This window comes from Engystomops pustulosus, chromosome 7 (genome assembly GCF_040894005.1).
Source record: "Engystomops pustulosus chromosome 7, aEngPut4.maternal, whole genome shotgun sequence".
NCBI lineage: Eukaryota > Metazoa > Chordata > Amphibia > Anura > Leptodactylidae > Engystomops > Engystomops pustulosus.
In genome coordinates, this window is record NC_092417.1 from 13,502,945 (window position 1) to 13,528,603 (window position 25,659).

Genomic DNA, 25,659 nt, shown 5'->3' on the forward strand with positions numbered 1-25,659 from the left:
GATGACCCCTCAAGTCATGGGAATTGGCTTATTAGTATATAAAGTTCTTTTAAAAGATGCAACATTTATAGACCTCAAGAATCTTCAAGAACCTTCTAGAATATGTGAACAAGCTCAAATATATTTGCACTTCCAGTGGAGGTTGTGGAGATGATGTATTTGTAGAAGACTTCTTCACATCCTCTTAAGCCGGAGTACAGTAAACTCCACTCAGCAGATCCCTCTGGGTTCACAAGTAACACAACACGTCCCGTCAGCTTCAACTTCTTTAAGAAGCAGATTTCCTTCATGTTTGTGGCTAAATTAGACCAGGTTTCTCTGCTGAGTCCTGCCAGAAGGTGGTGAAACTGGAGCCTGGGAGCTTCAGAGCTTCCTATCAATGATAAGTAGAACCAAAGATGCCAACTTTTTCCATATTAAGATTTATCTGCTGCCCCTCTCTTGCCTGAGCACTACTCTAATTAATAGTGTCCACTGGAGTGGACCCATAACAGTCCATTAATCACCATGAATGGTGCCTCCAGGAACCCATGGAGAGAACTAAAAAGGGGTTTCCCTATTATAGCACCCACTCAAAAAGGGCCTATTGCTGTATCTCTATGGTGGGGTGCCATGGAGGGCAGCTCTTACCTACCATGCATGTCTTTCACAAATTTTTAAAAAGCGTCTACCTGATAAAAAATAATAGTAACTGGCCCTCTGTGACACCACACGTGCTAAGAGCTCGTAGTCGGTCAGTTCAGGTGACGACCTGCTCCATTAGGAAGAGGACATCATTGTATCTTCTCCTGCCCACGACTGTTGAATTTGCTGCCTGATGTCTTCAGCTCCCAGCACCACATCTCCACACTGCGCCCCATAAAATACCACAGTCACTTACAGTATAAAGTCACCTAAATAGCAGCGCTCCTAAATCATATAAACCTCTTAGGACACAACGGAGAACTCTGCCCCCCACACAGTGGATATGGAATCACGATGTGGCCCTTCTTCATTTATTATAATATATACTATTAATTAATGATAATACATATAGCACCCCCCATTTTTTATACATATTGGACCCAACTAAACTGATTATGGACCTCCCTAAGAAATGATATTATGAACAGGGCAGCACAAGAAAAGGCAAAAATGACTTGGGTGCAGAACCCAGGCATAGAGAGCATCATCCATGTACTTCTACGGTATTACCGTATGTCCACTGCGGACACCACGTTTTTCCACTGCTGTTTTCATACATCATATACAGAATCCTTTTGATTTAACATATAGACGCCACGGCGCTGTATGGGAGCAGTACGGTAGTCCCGTCCCATAGCCAGGAAAAAGATAGGACATGTCCCATCTTTCCCCGTAATACAGTGCCGTGCGGCATACATCACCCACGCGTGCCCATCGTGCTTTCGTACGACGGGCACATGTTAGTGTGAATATGGCCTCAGATTGTATTATGTACAGCCCATCCTGATTATACAATATGTAGCCCCCCCCCCCCCCCCACTATGGTTAAATTATATGAAGCCACCCCGGGTTATATAATGTCCAGCTCACCTATATTATATTATACACAGCCCCCTCCCTAATTATATAATATTAAAGCCTCCTAATTCTAAGATAAAATTCTACGATAACCCCCTTCTACGATAAAAACCCTCATTATTAAATATAGCCTCACTTATATATTATACAGCCCCCTTATTATATCCTATACAGCCCCCCCTTATATAATATACAGCCCCTTATTATATCATATACAGCCCCCCTTGTATAATATACAGCCCCTTATTATATTATATACAGCCCCCCTTGTATAATATACAGCCCCCCTTTATTATATAATAAACAGTCCCTTGTGACACAGTAATTTTCCCATTTGTAAAAATAATAAAGCAGTTACTCACCTCGACTCCAGTCACGCTCCCCCACCGCCGATCGCGCCCTCTGCATCTTCCACACGAACAGAAGGATCTGTGCCGCTCTGTACATCATTCCCATCTATATCTTAAAGATACAGATGTGATTGAATTTGTATGTGGCGATTCAGACAGCAATGGCCACCTGAATTGCCCACATTACGTTTTCATATTTTGCCGCCCCCCTCAGGGCGCGGACATCTGCCGCCTGAGGCGAGATTCTCATCTCACCTCATGGCAGATTCAGCCCTAGGAGCAGTGAAATATGGATTTATATTCCAGGACTGTGCATTGTCCCCACACTAATGCCTTTACTCTACAGATAAAGGCTGGCAGCAGGACTGTGGCAGCAGGACTATGGAATATGGATTTATATTTCAGGATTGATTCCACATCTTTCCAGGAAAAAGTTTTAGGAGCACTAAAGTGTGAGAACAAGCCCTTAGTGTGAGAACAAGCCCTTAGTGGAAGTTAAAATCCTATATAATTATATATAATTCAGTTTCTACAGTTCTGCTGCTACTAACAATACAAACAGATGTTTGATAACTTATGTTTCGCCATAGTATGTTCATGAGATATGGGGAGGGTGAGCGGTGGGGTAACAGTAAATAAACCAACACAGACAACAAGAGACTGGATTTATGAAGATGTATGTTATATAAAGTACAGGAGAGGTACATGTATGTGATAGACCGGGAGGTGTAAGGAGGGCACTGTACAGGTCATATAGGCGGAGCAGTCAGAGGGGCGTCGGCCTGCAGTGAGCACGTGGTTAGAGGTGCAGAGGTTAGTAGTGTGACTGCTCCCATAGCGCTCTCCAGTCTTTTCTAGAGAGGATGGTTCATATCCATAGCTGGGCCCGGAGTGTAACTCTCCAGTGTCTACTATGTCATTGAAACTCTCCCCATATAGTAAGAAAGCGAATATCAGTATATCTACAGCGTACACAGTCCGACAACATGGCGGCCACTCCATGGAAAACCACTAATAGTATGACTCCTTCTCCACCCAACCTGCAAGACAGACAAAGGGACAGCATTATAGCAGTTATATTCTTGTACATAGGGGGCAGTATTATAGTAGTTATATTCTTGTACATGGGGGGCAGTATTATAGTAGTTATATTCTTGTACATGGGGGGCAGTATTATAGTAGTTATATTCTTGTACATAGGGGGCAGTATTATAGTAGTTATATTCTTGTACATAGGAGGCAGTACTATAGTAGTTATATTCTTGTACATAGGGGGCAGTATTATAGTAGTTATATTCTTGTACATGGGGGGCAGTATTATAGTAGTTATATTCTTGTACATAGGGGGCAGTATTATAGTAGTTATATTCTTGTACATAGGGGGCAGTATTATAGTAGTTATATTCTTGTACATAGGAGGCAGTACTATAGTAGTTATATTCTTGTACATAGGGGGCAGTATTATAGTAGTTATATTCCTGTACATATGGGGCAGTATTATAGTAGTTACATTCCTGTACATAGGGGGCAGTATTATAGTAGTTATATTCCTGTACATAGGAGGCAGTATTATAGTAGTTATATTCTTGTACATAGGGGCAGTATTATAGTAGTTATATTCCTGTACATAGGGGCAGTATTATAGTAGTTATATTCCTGTACATAGGGGGCAGTATTATAGTAGTTATATTCTTGTACATAGGAGCAGTATTATAGTAGTTATATTCCTGTACATAGGAGCAGTATTATAGTAGTTATATTCTTGTACATAGGGGGCAGTATTATAGTAGTTATATTCCTGTACATATGGGGCAGTATTAGAGTAGTTACATTCCTGTACATAGGGTCAGTATTATAGTAGTTATATTCTTGTACATAGGGGCAGTATTATAGTAGTTATATTCCTGTACATAGGGGCAGTATTATAGTAGTTATATTCTTGTACATAGGAGGCAGTATTATAGTAGTTATATTCCTGTACATATGGGGCAGTATTATAGTAGTTATATTCCTGTACATAGGGGCAGTATTATAGTAGTTATATTCCTGTACATAGGGGGCAGTATTATAGTAGTTATATTCTTGTACATAGGGGGCAGTATTATAGTAGTTATATTCTTGTACATGGGGGCAGTATTATAGTAGTTATATTCCTGTACATAAGGGGCAGTATTATAGTAGTTATATTCTTGTACATAGGGGGTAGTATTATAGTAGTTATATTCTTGTACATAGGGAGCAGTATTATAGTAGTTATATTCTTGTACATAGGGAGCAGAATTATAGTAGTTATATTCTTGTACATACGGGGCAGTATTATAGTAGTTATATTCTTGTACATAGGGGGCAGTATTATAGTAGTTATAGTCTTGTACATAGGAGGCAGTATTATAGTAGTTATATTCCTGTACATGGGGGCAGTATTATAGTAGTTATATTCTTGTACATAGGGAGCAGTATTATAGTAGTTATATTCTTGTACATAGGGAGCAGTATTATAGTAGTTATATTCTTGTACATAGGGGGCAATATTATAGTAGTTATATTCTTGTACATAGGGGGCAGTATTATAGTAGTTATATTCCTGTACATAGGGGGCAGTATTATAGCAGTTATATTCCTGTACATAGGGGGCAGTATTATAGTAGTTATATTCTTGTACATAGGGGGCAGTATTATAGTAGTTATATTCCTGTACATAGAGAGCAGTATTATAGTAGTTATATTCCTGTACATAGAGGACTGTATTATAGTAGTTATATTCCTGTACATAGAGAGCAGTATTATAGTAGTTATATTCCTGTACATAGAGGACAGTATTATAGTAGTTATATTCTTGTACATAGGGGGCAGTATTATAGTAGTTATATTCTTGTACATAGGGGGCAGTATTACAGTAGTTATATTCCTGTACATAGGGGGCAGTATTATAGTAGTTATATTCTTGTACATAGGGGACAGTATTATAGTAGTTATATTCCTGTACATAGGGGGCAGTATTATAGTAGTTATATTCCTGTACATATGGGGCAGTATTATAGTAGTTATATTCCTGTACATAGGGGCAGTATTATAGTAGTTATATTCCTGTACATAGGGGGCAGTATTATAGTAGTTATATTCTTGTACATAGGGGGCAGTATTATAGTAGTTATATTCCTGTACATAGGGGGCAGTATTATAGCAGTTATATTCCTGTACATAGGGGGCAGTATTATAGTAGTTATATTCTTGTACATAGGGGGCTGTATTATAGTAGTTATATTCCTGTACATAGAGGGCAGCATTATAGTAGTTATATTCCTGTACATAGAGGACAGTATTATAGTAGTTATATTCTTGTAGATAGGGGACAGTATTATAGTAGTTATATTCTTGTACATAGGGGGCAGTATTATAGTAGTTATATTCTTGTAGATAGGGGGCAGTATTATAGTAGTTATATTCTTGTACATAGGGGGCAGTATTATAGTAGTTATATTCTTGTACATAGGGGGCAGTATTATAGTAGTTATATTCCTGTACATAGGGGGCAGTATTATAGTAGTTATATTCTTGTACATAGGGGACAGTATTATAGTAGTTATATTCCTGTACATAGGGGGCAGTATTATAGTAGTTATATTCCTGTACATAGGGGGCAGTATTATAGTAGTTATATTCTTGTACATAGGGGGCAGTATTATAGTAGTTATATCCCTGTACATAGGGGGCAGTATTATAGTAGTTATATTCCTGTACATAGGGGGCAGTATTATAGTAGTTATATTCCTGTACATAGGGGGCAGTATTATAGTAGTTATATTCTTGTACTTAGGGGAGCAGCATTATAGTAGTTATATTCTTGTACATAGGGGGCAGTATTCTAGTAGTTATATTCTTGGACATAGGGGGCAGTATTATAGTAGTTATATTCTTGTACATAGGGGGCAGTATTATAGTAGTTATATTCTTGTACATAGGGGGCAGTATTATAGTAGTTATATTCTTGTACATAGGGGGCAGTATTATAGTAGTTATATTCTTGTACATAGGGGGCAGTATTATAGTAGTTATATTCCTGTACATAGGGGGCAGTATTATAGTAGTTATATTCTTGTACATAGGGGACAGTATTATAGTAGTTATATTCCTGTACATAGGGGGCAGTATTATAGTAGTTATATTCCTGTACATATGGGGCAGTATTATAGTAGTTATATTCCTGTACATAGGGGCAGTATTATAGTAGTTATATTCCTGTACATAGGGGGCAGTATTATAGTAGTTATATTCTTGTACATAGGGGGCAGTATTATAGTAGTTATATTCCTGTACATAGGGGGCAGTATTATAGCAGTTATATTCCTGTACATAGGTGGCAGTATTATAGTAGTTATATTCTTGTACATAGGGGGAAGTATTATAGTAGTTATATTCTTGTACATAGGGGAGCAGCATTATAGTAGTTATATTCTTGTACATAGGGGGCAGTATTCTAGTAGTTATATTCTTGGACATAGGGGGCAGTATTATAGTAGTTATATTCTTGTACATAGGGGCAGTATTATAGTAGTTATATTCTTGTACATAGGGGGCAGTATTATAGTAGTTATATTCTTGTACATAGGGGGCAGTATTATAGTAGTTATATTCTTGTACATAGGGGGCCGTATTATAGTAGTTATATTCTTGTACATAGGGGGCCGTATTATAGTAGTTATATCCTTGTACACAGGGTTCAGTATTATAGTAGTTATATTCTTGTACATAGGGGGCAGTATTATTGTAGTTATATTCTTGTACATAGGGGGCAGTATTATTGTAGTTATATTCCTGTACATAGGGGGCAGTGTTATAGTAGTTATATTCATGTACACAGGGGTCAGTATTATAGTAGTTATATTCTTGTACATAGGGGGCAGTATTATAGTAGTAATATTCCTGTATATAGGGGGCAGTATTATAGTAGGTATATTCTTGTACATAGGGGGCAGTATTATAGTAGGTATATTCTTGTACATAGGGTTCAGTATTATAGTAGTTATATTCTTGTACATAGGGGGCAGTATTATAGTAGTTATATTCTTGTACACAGGGGGCAGTATTATAGTAGTTATATTCCTGTACATAGGGGGCAGTATTATAGTAGGTATATTCTTGTACATAGGGGGCAGTATTATAGTTGTTATATTCCTGTACATAGGGGGCAGTATTATAGTAGTTATATTCATGTACATAGGGGTCAGTATTATAGTAGTTATATTCTTGTACATAGGGGGCAGTATTATAGTAGTTATATTCTTGTTCATAGGGGGTAGTATTATAGTAGTTATATTCCTGTACATAGGGGGCAGTATTATATCAGTTAAATTCTTGTACATAGGGGGCAGTATTATAGTAGTTATATTCTTGTACATAGGGGGCAGTATTATAGGAGTAATATTCTTGTATATAGGGGGCAGTATTATAGTAGTTATATTCTTGTACATAGGGGGCAGTATTATAGTAGTTATATTCTTGTACATAGGGGGCAGTATTATAGTAGTTATATTCTTGGACATAGGGGGCAGTATTATAGTAGTTATATTCTTGTACACAGGGTTCAGTATTATAGTAGTTATATTCTTGTACATAGGGGGCAGTATTATAGTAGTTATATTCTTGGACATAGGGGGCAGTATTATAGTAGTTATATTCTTGTACATAGGAGGCAGTATTATAGTAGTTATATTCCTGTACATAGGGGGCAGTATTATAGTAGGTATATTCTTGTACATAGGGGGCAGTATTATAGTAGTTATATTCCTGTACATAGGGGGCAGTATTATAGTAGTTATATTCATGTACATAGGGGTCAGTATTATAGTAGTTATATTCTTGTACATAGGGGGCAGTATTATAGTAGTTATATTCTTGTTCATAGGGGGTAGTATTATAGTAGTTATATTCCTGTACATAGGGGGCAGTATTATATCAGTTAAATTCTTGTACATAGGGGGCAGTATTATAGTAGTTATATTCTTGTACATAGGGGGCAGTATTATAGGAGTTATATTCTTGTATATAGGGGGCAGTATTATAGTAGTTATATTCTTGTACATAGGAGGCAGTATTATAGTAGTTATATTCTTGTACATGGGGGCAGCATTATAGTAGTTATATTCTTGTACATAGGGGGCAGTATTATAGTAGTTATATTCTTGTACATAGGGGCAGTATTATAGTAGTTATATTCTTGTACATAGGAGGCAGTATTATAGTAGTTATATACTTGTACATAGGGGGCAGTATTATAGTAGTTATATTCTTGTACATAGGAGACAGTATTATAGTAGTTATATTCTTGTACATAGGGGGCAGTATTATAGTAGTTATATTCCTGTACATAGGGGGGCAGTATTATAGTAGTTATATTCTTGTACATAGGGGGCAGTATTATAGTAGTTATATTCTTGTACATAGGGGGCAGTATTATAGTAGTTATATTCCTGTACATAGGGGGGCAGTATTATAGTAGTTATATTCTTGTACATAGGGGGCAGTATTATAGTAGTTATAGTCTTGTACATAGGAGACAGTATTATAGTAGTTATATTCCTGTACATAGGGGGGCAGTATTATAGTAGTTATATTCTTGTACATTGGGGGCAGTATTATAAGCTTGTATTGTCAGAGTCTATGATCATTAGGCTTCCCTGTAGCCTCTATCTTTTTATTTCTTTTTTTCCTCACCTCCGGGGTCACGGCGCAGGATCAGCTTGCGGACTTCATCATACACAAAGATGAGCAGACTGTATGGGAAGGCACAGAACCACCATGTCACCCTGCAGGAGAGAGACAGTGTATGATATCGGATCCTTCCATTAGCAACAACATGACATATTGGGGAGAGTCCATCAAAGGACATGTTTGCAGTAAAAAAGATAGAGTGAGTTGGGGCATTATGACTATTGGCAGCTGGAGGCAGTATGACACTTGGGCACTGAAGGCACTGTGACTATTGGCTGTTGGAATCACTGTGTCCGAGCTACTGTCTGGGCACTGTGTGGGGTTGTTATGACTATTAACTACTGTGCATGCACTGCGACTTTTATCTACTGTGGGGCACTGTGACTATGGGCTATTGTTGGGGCACTGTGACTATGGGCTATTGTTGGGGCACTGTGACTATGGGCTATTGTTGGGGCACTGTGACTATGGGCTATTGTTGGGGCACTGTGACTATGGAGTACTGTGAGGGCACTATGATTTTAGCTATGGTGGGGGAACCATAATTATGGGCTACTCTGGAGCTCCAGCTACTATACTGGCTATTCTGGGGAGACCTTCACTATATTGGCTACTGTGGGGCACTGTGACCATTGTGTTGCATAGTGGCTATAGTGCTGATGAAGTAAGAAACCTAAAATATCATCTGTGTGTCACAGATCTACAATAATTTCTGGTATTATCTATAGCATCTCCCCTGTTCTGTGATGTATGTTATCTTCTCCTATAAGGGAAAGCTACGTGGTGACATTGTATACTACATCAGATTTATCATCCAACAGCAAACACTGATAAATCTGGTGCGGTACAAGGTTAATGCCCTAAGCTATGTAGTAATCTTAGTTCTGGTACCATATCTATGTGGTAATCCTGGTTCTAGTTCTGTATGTATGTAGTAATCTAGGTTCTGGTGCTGTATCTCTGTAGTATATCTTGGTTCTGGTGCCGAATCTATGTATTATATCTTGGTTCTGGTAATTTATCTATGTAGTAATCTTGGTTCTGGTAATGTATCTACGTGTATGTAGTATATCTTGGTTCTGGTAATTGATCTATGTAGTAATCTTGGTTCTAGTGCTGTATGTATGTAATAATCTAGGTTCTGGTGCTGTATCTCGGTAGTATATCTTGGTTCTGGTGCTGTATCTCTGTAGTATATCTTGGTTCTGGTGCTGTATCTTTGTAGTATATCTTGGTTCTGGTGCCAAATCTATGTATTATATCTTGGTTCTGGTAATTTATCTATGTAGTAATCTTGGTTCTGGTAATGTATCTACGTGTATGTAGTATATCTTGGTTCTGGTAATTGATCTATGTAGTAATCTTGGTTCTAGTGCTGTATGTATGTAATAATCTAGGTTCTGGTGCTGTATCTCGGTAGTATATCTTGGTTCTGGTGCTGTATCTCTGTAGTATATCTTGGTTCTGGTGCTGTATCTCTGTAGTATATCTTGGTTCTGGTAATTTATCTATGTAGTAATCTTGGTTCTGGTGCTGTATCTCTGTAGTATATCTTGGTTCTGGTGCTGTATCTCTGTAGTATATCTTGGTTCTGGCAATGTATCTCTGTAGTATATCTTGGTTCTGGTGCTGTATCTCTGTAGTATATCTTGGTTCTGGTGCTGTATCTCTGTAGTATATCTTGGTTCTGGTAATTTATCTATGTAGATATCTTGGTTCTGGTGCTGTATCTCTGTAGTATATCTTGGTTCTGGTGCTGTATCTCTGTAGTATACCTTGGTTCTGGTAATTTATCTATGTAGATATCTTGGTTCTGGTGCTGTATCTCTGTAGTATATCTTGGTTCTGGTGCTGTATCTCTGTAGTATATCTTGGTTCTGGTAATTTATCTATGTAGATATCTTGGTTCTGGTGCTGTATCTCTGTAGTATATCTTGGTTCTGGTGCTGTATCTCTGTAGTATATCTTGGTTCTGGTAATGTATCTATGTAGTAATCTTGGTTCTGGTGCTGTATCTCTGTAGTATATCTTGGTTCTGGTGCTGTATCTCTGTAGTATATCTTGGTTCTGGTAATGTATCTATGTAGTAATCTTGGTTCTGGTAATGTATCTCTGTAGTATATCTTGGTTCTGGTGCTGTATCTCTGTAGTATATCTTGGTTCTGGTGCTGTATCTATGTAGTATATCTTGGTTCGGGTGCTGTATCTCTGTAGTATATCTTGGTTCTGGTAATTTATCTATGTAGTTATCTTGGTTCTGGTGCTGTATCTCTGTAGTATATCTTGGTTCTGGTGCTGTATCTCTGTAGTATATCTTGGTTCTGGTGCTGTATCTCTGTAGTATATCTTGGTTCTGGTGCTGTATCTCTGTAGTATATCTTGGTTCTGGTAATGTATCTATGTAGTAATCTTGGTTCTGGTGCTGTATCTATGTAGCAGCTTTACTGTGTAGTAAAATTTTCTTACTCTCCCCATGCCATATGTTTAGTTATGTTATAGTTTTGTCATGTTTTATTATATTACATATTTATGCTTTTAATTTGCCATTGCCATTGTGAAGGCATCAATCTCTTTCCAGCCCAGGCCCATGATACTCTTATACTTATGTTTGTAATGTGGGATGGGTGGAGAAAGCAACCCTGCCTGGAACCTCTACTCATCCCAATAACAGGGGCCCCTTGTACAGTGACTATTGGAGCAACATTGCCGTTTTGGCTTTGGAAACTCTAAGATGCTGTCGCCACCTGCTGGACACACATGGGACATAACAGATTCAAAAAAAAAAACACAAAAAAATATCAGACTATAAACTTATTAAGGAACGACCTACAACTACTCTGTATACATCGATGGATAGTCACACTACTTCAATGAATTATTATCAGATTGTAAGCTCCTTGGACCAGTCTATCCCATGTGCTGTAGGTGGTTTCTAGCCGTGTGTGTCTTATGTTCCAATTGGGCCTAGTTATAACCATATCAGTGACTGTTGTTATATAAAAGTGGCTGATACCAGAGAGCAGTAGCTGGCATTACATCACACTCACTTCAGAGGATACATTCGGAGGGCAACGTCCATCCCGGGACAGTAGGACAGGAATGCGGCCAGAGCAGTCTCCTCCAGGAGGCCAAATATCAAAATCTTGTTTCTGTGGAGACAGAGAATATTACATTGGTGGGAAAGCTTAGAAATGTTCCTCAGGGGTAACTATGGTTGGATTAGCCAAATATTAGCCATCCTAGCCCAATTCTTATTCTGAGGTTTGGTGTAATCGGGAGAGGATTTGGATGCCCCTAGACCCAGGAGCCATAGGGTGCCCATTAGATGTCCCCTGCCCATATGAGTAGACCTGTACTCTTTGTGCAACCATCAACCAGGCCATGGTTGGTCCTTCGCAGGTTGCAGTACCACCTCTCGGATTAACATGCCCTTCGGTCATCAAATGAGATTAGAAGTCAGTGACCATCTCCGGTGGCCTTGGGTTATCAAACAAGATCTCAAGTCAAGGGTCACCTCAGTTTGGCCTAGGTCATCAAAACAAGATCTCAAGTCTACCATCATTTCAGGTGTATGTGGGTCTTCAAACAAGGTTCTACAAGTCAAACATTATTTCAGATGCTCATGGTCATCAAACAAGATCGTAAAACTAGATCTTAAGTCAACCACCTCTGGTGCCCTTGGGTTCTAAAAGATTAGTGGCACAACTTTCTCAGGAATCCAGGGGTAACTATGGTTGGATAAGTCACCTATTAGTGGACGTCCTAGCCCAATTTTTAACCTTCGAATAAGAGAAGTTTGGTGTAATCAGGAGTGTTACTTGAGAGGGCACAGAAGATTTGGATGTCCCTAGACCCAGAAGCCTTTGGGGGCCCACTAAATGTCCCATTTCCATGTAGGTAGTCCAGTACTCTTTGTGCAACCATCAACCAGGTCATGGTTACTCCTTCTCAGGTTGCAGTACCTCCTCTCTATTTAACATCTCTGCTGCCCTTGGGTCAAAAGAGATTCAAAGCCAAATACCACCTCTGGTGCCCTTGCGTTATCAAAGAAGTTTTTTTGTGAACCATTGCTTCAGTTGGCCCTAAGGTCATCAAAAACATGTTTCAAGTCAACTCAGGTGCTCTAGGTCATCAAGAAGATCGTAAGTCAACCATCACCTCTGGTGCCCTTGGGTTATCAAGAAAGATTCTTTCAACTATTGCCTCACTTGCCCCTAGGTCATTAAAAGGATTTCAAGTCCAACCATCATCTCAGGTGCACTAGGGTCATCAAATAAGGTTATAGGTAGAGATGAGCGAGCACTAAAATGCTCGAGTGCTCGTTATTCGAGACGCACTTTTCCTGATGCTCGAGTGCTCGTACCGAATAACGAGCCCCATTGAAGTCAATGGGAGACTCGAGCATTTCTCAAAGGGACCATGGTTCGGGAATAAAATGTGTTAATTAATTGAAAAAGAATGTCTTCTGATAAGTTAGCAGATGTATGGAAACATCTGCAATCTATTCTTCACTGTTCCGCGCGTATATTATCTCCCGACAAGTTATCAGATGTGAAGAACAGTGAAGAATAGAATAAAAACAGTGAACACAGGATCAATTAAGTGAAAAACACAGTGAAGAATAGATTGCAGATGTTCTGCACATCTGCTTACTTGTCGGGAGATACGCTGTCCCGGGATCCGCTGCTCTTCTTCCACTGAAGTCTCCCCGATCTCTCAGTGATGCCCCATGTCTCCCTGCTGCCCGATGTCTCCCTGCTGCCCGATGTCTCCGTGCTGCCCCATGTCTCCGTGCTGCCCGATGTCTCCCTGCTGCCCCATGTCTCCCTGCTGCCCGATGTCTCCCTGCTGCCTGATGTCTCCCTGCTGCCCGATCTCTCCGTGCTGCCCCATGTCTCCGTGCTGCCCGATGTCTCCGTGCTGCCCGATCTTTCCGTGCTGCCACTGCCCCATGTCTCCGTGCTGCCGCTGCCCAGATGTCTCTGTGCTGCTCCCCGGTGTCTCCGTGCTGCTCCCCGATGTCTCCGTGCTGCTCCCCGGTGTCTCTGTCCTGCTCCCTGGTGTCTCTGTGCTGCTCCCTGGTGTCTCTGTGCTGCTCCCCGGTGTCTCCGCGCTGCTCCCCGGTGTCTCTGCGCGGCTCCCCGGTGTCTCCGTGCTGCTCCCCGGTGTCTCCGTGCTGCTCCCCGGTGTCTCTGTGCTGCTCCCCGGTGTCTCTGTCCTGCTCCCTGGTGTCTCTGTGCTGCTCCCTGGTGTCTCTGTGCTGCTCCCCGGTGTCTCTGTGCTGCTCCCTGGTGTCTCTGTGCTGCTCCCTGGTGTCTCTGCGCTGCTCCCCGGTGTCTCTGCGCGGCTCCCCGGTGTCTCCGTGCTGCTCCCCGGTGTCTCCGTGCTGCTCCCCGGTGTCTCTGTGCTGCTCCCCGGTGTCTCTGTCCTGCTCCCTGGTGTCTCTGTGCTGCTCCCTGGTGTCTCTGCGCTGCTCCCCGGTGTCTCTGTGCTGCTCCCCGGTGTCTCTGCGCGGCTCCCCGGTGTCTCCGTGCTGCTCCCCGGTGTCTCCGTGCTGCTCCCCGATGTCTCCGTGCTGCTCCCCGGTGTCTCCGTGCTGCTCCCCGGTGTCTCTGCGCGGCTCCCCGGTGTCTCTGCGCGGCTCCCCGGTGTCTCCGTGCTGCTCCCCGGTGTCTCCGTGCTGCTCCCCGGTGTCTCCGTGCTGCTCCCCGGTGTATCTGTCCTGCTCCCCAGTGTCTCTGTGCTGCTCCCCGGTGTCTCTGTCCTGCTCACCGTGTTCTTCAATGTGTTCTTTACACATATATAGTGTTCTTCACATACTATTTTGTTCGCACCGTCAAGTAAGCAGATGTGCCGAACATCTGTAATCTATTCTTCACTGTGTTCTTCACTGTGTTCTTCACTTAAATGATCCTGTGTTCACTGTGTTCACTGTTTTTATTCTATTCTTCATTGTTCTTCACTGTGTTTTTTTAATTAAATGCTCGATCTCGAGCAGGGGAAATACTCGTCCGAGCAACGAGCCATTTCGAGTACCTTAATACTCGAACGAGCATCAAGTTCGGACGAGTATACTCGCTCATCTCTAGTTATAGGTCCACCATCAGCTCAGGTGCACTAGGGTCATCAAACAAGGTTATAGGTCAACCACCACAAGCTCCTTACTTCATGCCTTGCTGGAAGACGGAATTCCTTCTGGTCTTACAGATGATCAGATCGGCCCACTGGACCACCACGATGCTGGCGAAGAAGGCTGTGTGACACGTAAACTCCACCACTTTCCGCTGCTCGTAGGTCTGGAAGGAATCATGGGCGTTAGAAGTTCTCAAGAACATGGGTACTGACCAAGCAATGCACAAGATGCTCTCCTATATCTCATTGGGAAGACCACCGGGACATCTCCAGGTTGTCCCCACCAGGCTCAGATCCTTAGTGTTTCCTGACCTCAGTTCCTACATAAAGGTGCAACTTATGGTCCAGCAACAATCAGCTTCACTCACCCACTCCTGACCGTAACTGTCTTCTACGGCGTTATTCGATCGGTCATCCCAGTCCAAGCGGATGCCCAGCAGCTGCGAGGGCAGGAACCCGTTCTCCGCCAGGATCACAAAGTACGTGAAGAAGCCACCAAGGGCCTGGATCATCCCTGTAGGGTCAAGAGATAACAATGGGAATCCTGAATGTGAGGAGGTGCCGCGCCCCTTTAAGAAGTGGTTTCCTTTGGCGGGGGGGATATGGGGAAAAAGCCGACCCTATCCCTTATGTATAAGGTGTGGCAGAAAGCTAAGGTAATTATGGGCATTCCCAAATATACCTCTGATGCGCCACTATGGCGTAATCCGGCTTTACCAGAAATATTCAGGCTGGAGGGATTTACTCCGTGGGAAGCAAAAGGGGTGAAGACACTGAAACATCTATGCGTGGATGATAGCTGTAAAACTTTCGCCCAATTGCAAGAGGACTTTCAACTGCCACATGCCTGGTTTTACCAATATTTACAACTCCGCCATGCGTTTAACACACAGAATAGGGATGAGCCAATAGAGGTGGGTACTAGTGGGGCATTGCAGAGGATTTTAAAAGCAAATTCTACCAAAGGGTTAATTTCCTATATATATACAGTATTGCTTAGTGACTCCAATAAGGACATCCCGCTAAAATGCTTCACTAAGTGGAACAGGGATGTGGGCCCTATCTCAGAAGAACAATGGACAGAGGCCCTGGAATTGCTACCTACTCTTTCCCCTAGTGAAGCACGCAGAATGTCCCATTTGCTGCTCCTGCATAGAGCGTACAAGTCTCCCCAATTGCTGTGTCAAATAGGCGTTAGACCAAATTCTGAATGCCCCAGGTGTGGAGCTGAGGAGGCTGGGATACTCCATATGATGTGGGAGTGCAGGGAACTAGGAACCTTATGGAAGTCTGTCTTAGACATCATACGTAAAGTTTATTCCATTTCTGTTGAAGAGTCTCCTTTGGCATGTCTTTTGGGGGTGCTAAATGTGCATAATTTGACTGAACCCATTAATGTTGCGATACAGCGATCGTTGTATCAGGCCAGAAAGGTAATAGCTGCCCATTGGATAAGGCCTCGGCCTCCAGACAAAAAGGAGTTTGTAGAACGTATGAATGCGGCTATACGGCTAGAATATAGTACATATTTGAAAAGGAATTGTATTCCTAAATTTGAAAAGATATGGGGTAGATGGTTCGATACTCCCGGTTTGCCCTCTACTGCTCTGGTTAGAATTAGAGCGAGTCTAGAATATCAGTTATCGTTAGCAAGATAAAGAATTACAAGGCACACACGTCTCAGTTGATTTGGGATCAGATGACCCGAATAGGGAGCTGGCTCACGGGGAGGGGTTTGGGGGGGGGGGGGTGGGCCTGTTGGGATTATGTTTGTGTTACGGGTAGATCAAAAACACAGAAACGGTACAGAAATGTGGTAACAATGTATAATTGATGCTTTGCATGTGATAATATGTACTACTGTTGGCTGCCTGCGGCAGTTTTTTTTTTCCTGTGTTGATGTATATTTTGTTCATGGATGTATGGAAAAAGGGGTAAAAACCTCTAATAAAAACTACCTGATTTAAAAAAAAAAAAAAAAAAGAAGTGGTTTCCATGTGAGAGGTTTTCTGTAGCCCGTCAGGGCATACGGGAGGTGCTCAGCAGAAGACCATCACAATCCAGCACCAATGGAAACCAAAGGACCTCGGCTGGTCATAAGGGCACCCCTATCACATGCCCACTGTGAGCGCTGTATGGCAGTACTATGTGAGCGCTGTATGGCAGTACTATGTGAGCGCTGTATGGTAGTATTATGTGAGCGCTGTATGGCTGTGCTATGTGAGCACTGTATGGCAGTACTATGAGAGCGCTGTATGGCAGTACTATGTGAGCACTGTATGGCAGTACTATGAGAGCGCTGTATGGCAGTACTATGTGAGCACTGTATGGCAGTACTAGGTGAGCGCTGTATGGCAGTACTAGGTGAGCGCTGTATGGCAGTACTATGTGAGCGCTGTATGGCAGTATTATGTGAGCGCTGTATGGCAGTACTATGTGAGCACTGTATGGCAGTATTATGTGAGCGCTGTATGGCAGTACTATGTGAGCACTGTATGGCAGTACTATGTGATCGCTGTATGGCAGTATTATGTGAGCGCTGTATGGCTGTGCTATGTGAGCGCTGTATGGCAGTACTATGTGATCGCTGTATGGCAGTACTATGTGAGCACTGTATGGTAGTATTATGTGAGCGCTGTATGGCAGTACTATGTGAGCGCTGTATGGCAGTACTATGAGAGCGCTGTATGGCAGTACTATGTGAGCACTGTATGGCAGTACTATGTGAGCACTGTATGGTAGTATTATGTGAGCGCTGTATGGCAGTACTATGTGAGCGCTGTATGGCAGTACTATGAGAGCGCTGTATGGCAGTACTATGTGAGCACTGTATGGCAGTACTATGAGAGCGCTGTATGGCAGTACTATGTGAGCACTGTATGGCAGTACTAGGTGAGCGCTGTATGGCAGTACTAGGTGAGCGCTGTATGGCAGTACTATGTGAGCGCTGTATGGCAGTATTATGTGAGCGCTGTATGGCAGTACTATGTGAGCACTGTATGGCAGTACTATGTGAGCACTGTATGGCAGTACTATGTGAGCCCTGTATGACAGTACTATGTGAGCACTGTATGGCAGTACTATGTGAGCGCTGTATGGCAGTACTATGTGAGCGCTGTATGGCAGTACTATGTGAGCGCTGTATGGCAGTACTATGTGAGCGCTGTTTTTCAGTACTATGTGAGCACTGTATGGCAGTACTATGTGAGCACTGTATGGCAGTACTATGTGAGCGCTGTATGGCAGTACTATGTGAGCGCTGTATGGCAGTACTATGAGAGCACTGTATGGCAGTACTATGAGAGCACTGTATGGCAGTACTATGTGAGCGCTGTATGGCAGTACTATGAGAGCGCTGTATGGCAGTACTATGTGAGCACTGTATGGCAGTACTATGAGAGCGCTGTATGGCAGTACTATGTGAGCACTGTATGGCAGTACTAGGTGAGCACTGTATGGCAGTACTAGGTGAGCACTGTACAGCAGTACTATGTGAGCGCTGTATGGCAGTATTATGTGAGCGCTGTATGGCAGTACTATGTGAGCACTGTATGGCAGTACTATGTGAGCACTGTATGGCAGTACTATGTGAGCACTGTATGGCAGTACTATGTGAGCCCTGTATGACAGTACTATGTGAGCGCTGTATGGCAGTACTATGAGAGCGCTGTATGGCAGTACTATGAGAGCGCTGTATGGCAGTACTATGAAAGCACTGTATGGCAGTACTATGAGAGCACTGTATGGCAGTACTATGTGAGCGCTGTATGGCAGTACTATGTGAGCACTGTATGGCAGTACTCTGTGAGCGCTGTATGGCAGTACTATGTGAGCACTGTATGGCAGTACTATGTGAGCACTGTATGGCAGTACTATGTGAGCACTGTATGGCAGTACTATGTGAGCACTGTATGGCAGTACTATGTGAGCACTGTATGGCAGTACTATGTGAGCACTGTATGGCAGTACTCTGTGAGCGCTGTATGGCAGTACTATGTGAGCACTGTATGGCAGTACTATGTGAGCACTGTATGGCAGTACTATGTGAGCGCTGTTTGTAGATATTTTTTGAACTCTGTACGGTCGTATTATCTGAGCCTTGTATGGCGGTATTATTTCAGCACTACATGATGGTATCATCTGAGCATTGTATGTGGCTATTATATGAGCAGTGCAGGTGGTCATTTTTACGTGTCTATGGTGGTATTATTTAAGCACTGTATGGCAGTATTATTAAAGGCCTTTTAGACCTTGTTCTTTGTTATTATTTGTGCACTATATGTTGGCTTTATCTGAGCTCTCCATGGCGGTATTAGTTGGGCACTGTATAGTGGTACTTGCAGTATCGTATTGTATGTATTTTTTGCATATAATGGTGGTAACAATGTCTATGACTGTTATTTGGACGTGATGTTGGATAAATATATGTGCTGCTCGGACCCCTGTAATGTAACCTTTGTTCTCCTGTACAGCTCCTCCCTCCTGCTCCATCACAGAGGTCACAGCCTGGGGGAGGAGCTGTACAGTGGGAGGGGGAGGAGCTGTACAGGAGCACAAAGGTGGGGGCTGAGAGCTGAGGAGTGAGCAGCACAGACAAGTCACATGTTGTTATTTGAAATGCATCTAAACCAAAGCCCAACCCCTGGGACTACACAGAGGATTCTGTCAGGGTGCAAGATAAGTTATAACACACAATTATATTGTGATGCAAATGCTTAGAAAAGGCAGAATGTGAATTTCGGGAAGGTTCTCCCAAGGTAGAAATTTGTTTTCCAGGGGATTCCCTGATGTTATAATTTCGGTAAAACCCTTGCATACCATAACGAGACACTGTGAGATTTACTTACCCGGTCCATTTGCGATCCAGTGGCGCGTTCTCTGCGGTGGATTCAGGTCCGGCCGGGATTCACTAAGGTAGTTCCTCAGACGTCCACCAGGTGTCGCTGCTGCGCTGAAGTTCCCCCGAGGCCCGCCGGAATGCATTGAAGTTCACCGGCCTATTCCTGGTGCAGGTAAGCGCGAGTCGCGCGACACTTTTTTGTTTTTTAAATGCGGCGGGTTTTCCGAATCCGTCGGGTTTTCGTTCGGCCACGCCCCCGATTTCAGGCGCATGCATGCCAGCGCCGATGCGCCACAATCCGATTGCGTGCGCCCAAATCCCGGGGCAATACAGGGAAAATCGTCGCAAATCGGAAATATTCGGGTAACACGTCGGGAAAACGTGAATCGGGCCCTTAGTAAATGACCCCCTGTATGTTTATCTGCACACTATGTGGCGGTATAGTACAGGAAAACCTCCACTATGAGGCTGATCCTGATGGTTTTGGGATCAGTTGAGCTCAGGGGCGGCGGTTTAGGTTGTGTCCCAGCGGCCGTGGTGTAACCTAGTTTTCCCGCCGCATAATTAACTCGGGAGGACGAGATACAAGAGAAGCTTTGTCAATTATCTGCGGATAGACGGAACCATTTATTCCTGACGCTCTATCACGCAGCAGCAATTCCTCCCCGCGGCCGACAGTCACGTCAACCTCCGTAATCTGTAATTTCACTTTCCAAAAAGAGCAATTAATCTCGGCGGCTCAGACCTGGAAACAAATTGCCCTAATTTTTTTTTTTCCTTCCCATTGAAAGGCTAATTAAATAATGAAAGGCAGTTCCGCAGTAATGAATAAATAACAGGGGCGCGCGTTCTGCGCAGAGTCACTGATGCGGGAGGAGAACAAGCACAAATCAAGACCTGGGGACCCAAGACGCCTTCACATGTCACAATGGAAGACGATCCTTAAAGGGGAATGACATTTGACAATATGAAGTGATTTAAAGGGTGTCTCACAATTTTTTTTTAGATTTTTCACTAAAAATGCTCAGCTAGGGGGCGCAACATCACCCTCCAATAGATTTCCAAAAATACTAATCAAGGAGCTGGAAAAAAGAACTTTTATTGGTGAAATCTCTATGATATTCTGAGTATAGAGTGACAGATGGCTCTTCACCTCCACCCGCTGGTCACAAGAAGTACTGCATCCTGTATTTTAGAATACAAGACCTACTGTATTTTTCGGACTACAAGACGCTTCTTACTATAGGACGCACCCCAGATTTAGGCTTCCAAAAAAAGGAAAAATATATTTTACACCAATTAAAATATCCCTGTTGGTCGCACTAAAGCACAGCACACACAGACATACATTTACACACTCAGCCCTGCATCATCTTTCCACATACACACTCACCTCTGCATCATCCATCCACATACACACACAGCTCACCTATACACACACACAGCTCAGCTATACACACACACACTCAGCTCACCTATACACACTGACTCAGCTCACCTATAAACACTGACTCAGCTCACCTATACACACTAACTCAGCTCACCTATACACACACAGAACCACACACATACACACACACATACTTCCCCCATTCCTCTTCTTCTCACCCTGTCCCAGCGCAGCATGGCAGTATGAGACCTGTGGTGATGTAAGAAGCATGTGATCAGTCACATGATTCTGACATCACCGCAGGTCCTGGACTTGTAGGACATCGGGGAGAGGTGAGAGCAGTGCGGAGGCTCTTCTCTGGGAGATCGGCTGCAGCTCTGTATCAGAGCATCACCCGATCTCCCTTACAGCGGTCAGGAGGGTCTGGCAGTGCTGGATCCTCCTGACCTCCGGTCTATAAGACGCAGGCACTTTTTAGCAAGATTTTTTCTTGCTAAAAAGTGCATCTTATAGTCCAGAAAATACGGTATACCCACCGATTTGCCCGTAGGCCATGCTGATCAGACGCTCGTTCACCAGTTTATCAGTCCGAGGGTTTCGGGGTTGTCTCTTCATTATGTCACTTTCAGCGGCTTCATAGGCCAGGGAGATGGCAGGAACCTAAAGAGAAAGAAAAAAAACAGATCTGATGGAAGCCATCTTGTGGGTGGAGACTTACTATACGTGGAATAATTGATGTTGACGTTCTAGATGACGAGAGAGTAGATGTACCCACCATGTCAGTGCCCAGATCGATACACAGAATGGTGACCGTGCCCAAAGGAAGCGGGATGTTGGCGATGATGAAGAGTAAAAACGGCGTGATCTCCGGGATGTTACTGGTCAGGGTGTAAGCGATGGATTTTTTCAAGTTGTCAAAAATCAGGCGCCCTGGAAAGATAAACACTTTCGAATGGGATGTTCAGAAATCGACTTTGGGATTGTCGAGGAACCCGGCCTAGATGCATGTTGGTACACGTGGTGAGGGACACGTGGATCTGACATACCTTCCTCCACCCCGGTCACAATGGAAGCAAAGTTATCATCCAGGAGGATCATGTCTGCCGCTTGCTTGGAGACATCAGACCCCGCTATGCCCATGGCCACACCGATATCTGCCTTCTTCAAAGCTGGAGAGTCATTGACACCATCACCGGTCACAGCCACTATAGCGCCCTGCAGAGAGGATGATACCGAGATATGTTCCTGGGGTCATCATGAGTGGGACCTCTGCGGTGGTTCTCCCAAAAAATGGTATCTACAGCCACCATTGCCCCACCACCAGAAAGTGCCACCCAACATTCCACCATGGACTCTACCTGTCTCTGACAACCCTCCACGATGATCAGTTTCTGCTGCGGTGACGTCCGGGCGAACACGATCTCGGTGTGGTTTTTAAGTATGTCGTCCAGTTGTTCCGAGGTCATGTCCTTCAGATCGGAGCCGTGGACCACACAAGCTTTGGCTTCTCTGGAATGATGGGGAAAGTTGGTTATTCATCGATGAACCTATGGTGGTTATGTTACGACGGACTAGATAGAATTCAGGACTTTGACAGGTAGAACAATAGTTTACATACAAAGAACCATCTTGATATATTTCAGCTACGTCTACCAGACCAACATTCTCTCATCTAGTCAAAATCTGAGTGCTGAGCAACCTCCTCACCAGAAGAGGGAGACACATACCGAAGAATTTAAAGGAAACTTTCATCAGTTATGATGCAGACCTGTGTGTATGTTGTTAGTAGCAGCAGGACTGTAATAAATACATTTATATCTCAGAATTGTAGCTTACTTGCATTGGGGCGTGACCTCACACCTCCGTTCTCTTAAAGGACATCTACCACCAGGATGAAATAATGTATGCAAATGAGCCTGAGGGGCTCCATGCTCCATAAACACCTATGGAGCCTGGAGAACCTCAGGCTCATTTGCATACCGTCCTTCATCCTCGTGATAGATGCCCTTTAAGACCTAAAGGCACAGCAGTGTGAGGCCATGCCTCCAGTACAATCCAGGAATATAGATCCATATTTCACAGTCCTGCTTCTACTAACAACATACACAAAGGTATATACAGGCCAAATTGTACTGTAAGTGAGTTACATCAACCTGAGAACAACTTACCTGGGATTGACATGGCTGACTGGGATGTTCAACCGAGCGGCAATGTCCTCCACTGTCTCATTTCCCTCAGAGATGATACCTACTCCTTTGGCAATGGCTTTTGCAGTGATGGGGTGGTCACCGGTCACCATGATGACCTGGAAGATAGGACCATGGTGACATGTTAGGAGACACATGGAGGGGAGTTTATTCAGGTAGGTTGTCTCCACAGGATTGTCACCACAATGGACAACAGCAGAGGTCTTCACGGCAGTATTGCGTGGCCTGAAAAACCCAAATACCATCACTCTCTCCTAGACTAGATAACAACCTTGGCCTCAATCCAGTGGTGACGCATTGCCCAATACACAATGACCTTCATTCTCCAAAAGGTCATCCGGAAACTTCTTTTCCATGACCTTGTCTTCAGTCTAGTAAATCTTTGAAAAATACAACATCTGACTGTGATCTCCTGCCCGTCATCAAATCAAGACATAGCTATAACCCAACCTCAGCAGAACTATCTTATATCCATCCATCCATCCATCTCATACCTTGATCCCAGCACTGCGGCACTTGCCCACCGCATCCGGTACGGCAGCTCTGGGTGGATCTATCATAGAGATTAGTCCGATGAAGCAGAGATTCTCGGTGGGAAAGTTCAGATCATCCGTGTCAAACTTAAATCCACGTGGGAAGGTCTCGGCAGGAAGATAGGTATGACAGAAGCCTGGAAGACAGTTTAGTTATACAAGGGTCATTTCTTAAACCTCACTATGAGCTAAGCAGTTGAGAGGTGATAGGATGACAAGATGGGGGAGAAGTCTATTGCGAGGATGTAGGAGAAAAAGAGGGCAGAGAAATCTATTGATGAGTGGCAGGTGGTCAAGAGAGCAGAGAAATCTATTGAGTGGTGGTAGGAGGACAAGAAGGTGGAGAAGTCTACTAAGTAGTGGTAGGAGGATAAGGTGGGAGGGAAGTTGATATAAGGGTGGTAGGAGGACAAGATGGTGGAGAAGTCTATTGAGGGGTGGTAGGAGGACAAGATGGTGTAGAAGTCTATTGAGTGGTTGTAGGAGGACAATTTGGCAGAGAAATCTATTGAGTGGTGGTAGGAGGACAAGATGGTGGAGAAGTCTATTGAGTGGTGGTAGGAGGACAAGATGGCGAAGAAGTCTATTGAGTGGTGGTAGGAGGACAAGATGGTGGAGAAGTCTATTGAGTGGTGGTAGGAGGACAAGATGGTGGAGAAGTCTATTGAGTGGTGGTAGGAGTACAAGATGGCGGAGAAGTCTATTGAGTGGTGGTAGGAGGACAAGATGGCGGAGAAGTCTATCGAGTGGTGGTAGGAGGACAAGATGGCGGAGAAGTCTATCGAGTGGTGGTAGGAGGACAAGATGGTGGAGAAGTCTATTGAGTGGTGGTAGGAGGACAAGATGGCGAAGAAGTCTATTGAGTGGTGGTAGGAGGACAAGATGGTGGAGAAGTCTATTGAGTGGTGGTAGGAGGACAAGATGGTGGAGAAGTCTATTGAGTGGTTGTAGGAGGACAAGATGGGGGAGAAGTCTATTGAGTGGTGGTAGGAGGACAAGATGGCGAAGAAGTCTATTGAGTGGTGGTAGGAGGACAAGGTGATGTAGAAGTCTTTTGAAGGATGGTAGGAGGACAAGTTGGGAGAGAAGTTGATATAAGGGTGGTAGGAGGACAGGATGGCTACATTTTTGAAAAATGGGGCCCATGCCCACATTTAATTCATAGAAGCCTACCCAAGACCCTCTCGCCCAATCCTCCAAGTTCAAAGTAAGCGTTTTGGAAGGCTTCCTTCATCTCCTCATCCAGAGGTTGTTCCTGTCCGTGTAACATTATACTTGAGCAGCGGTCCAGTATTCTTTCCGGTGCCCCCTTCATGACGAGCAGGTGGCTGTCAGGACTGTCTTCACGTAAATGAATAGACAACTGTGGAAGGAAGAGATCGAAATCAACATTGAGTAATGTCTCACTCCACCTTAAAGCTAAAGAGTATATGAGCGCTATAGGTACCCATTCAATATGTGCAGGTAGGGACTATAAGCTTCTGTGATTGCTGTGTTTTCAGATAACATCACAATGAATGTCCAATCAAACCTTGTCTCAGTGTATAATGTGGTTGGTGGTGGAATTATCTGCTCACCTGATACTTGTTTGTTGAATTAAATGGAATCTCTGCCACTTTTGGGTTCCTGTCCCTCATCTTTCTTACTGGGCCACAGGAGACCTCGATGCACTTAAGAAGAGCCGACTCTGAAGCATCTCCGGCCGTGTCCCTCTAGATATTGAAAACATGACAAGGGTTAGTCATTGGGTTCTTACTCTAGGAACTATCTATCTACGTATCTAGTCCTACATTGGTAACACTTCACCTTGGAGATGGGGATCTTATCTTGACCAACTTTAAACACAGCGCGGTTACACAGTCCAGCGATCCGAGACAGAGCAGTCCAGGTCAGTGATCGTTTATCAAATGTGGTCCCTAAAATATAAATCATTCAGTGGTTGGATGGGGTGGAC

At 43.5% G+C, this 25,659-nt stretch overlaps 1 protein-coding gene across 1 annotated transcript in view; it reads right to left on the reverse strand.

Annotated features, from left to right (window-relative positions):
• Positions 1-2,544: 2,544 nt before the first annotated feature.
• LOC140069307 (sodium/potassium-transporting ATPase subunit alpha-2) overlaps positions 2,545-25,659 on the reverse strand; it is a 39,657-nt gene continuing 16,542 nt past the window's right edge. Inside the window, exons 10-23 of the mRNA XM_072114844.1 lie at positions 25,512-25,621; positions 25,283-25,417; positions 24,879-25,068; positions 23,667-23,842; positions 23,134-23,270; positions 22,324-22,474; positions 22,012-22,180; positions 21,741-21,895; positions 21,502-21,625; positions 15,104-15,249; positions 14,769-14,899; positions 11,651-11,752; positions 8,607-8,698; positions 2,545-2,932 (exon numbers count right to left, since the gene is read on the reverse strand). Coding sequence (XP_071970945.1) covers positions 2,904-2,932; positions 8,607-8,698; positions 11,651-11,752; positions 14,769-14,899; positions 15,104-15,249; positions 21,502-21,625; positions 21,741-21,895; positions 22,012-22,180; positions 22,324-22,474; positions 23,134-23,270; positions 23,667-23,842; positions 24,879-25,068; positions 25,283-25,417; positions 25,512-25,621 — 1,847 coding nt within the window. The 3' untranslated portion in view covers positions 2,545-2,903. The remainder of the gene's footprint in view (positions 2,933-8,606; positions 8,699-11,650; positions 11,753-14,768; positions 14,900-15,103; positions 15,250-21,501; positions 21,626-21,740; positions 21,896-22,011; positions 22,181-22,323; positions 22,475-23,133; positions 23,271-23,666; positions 23,843-24,878; positions 25,069-25,282; positions 25,418-25,511; positions 25,622-25,659) is intronic.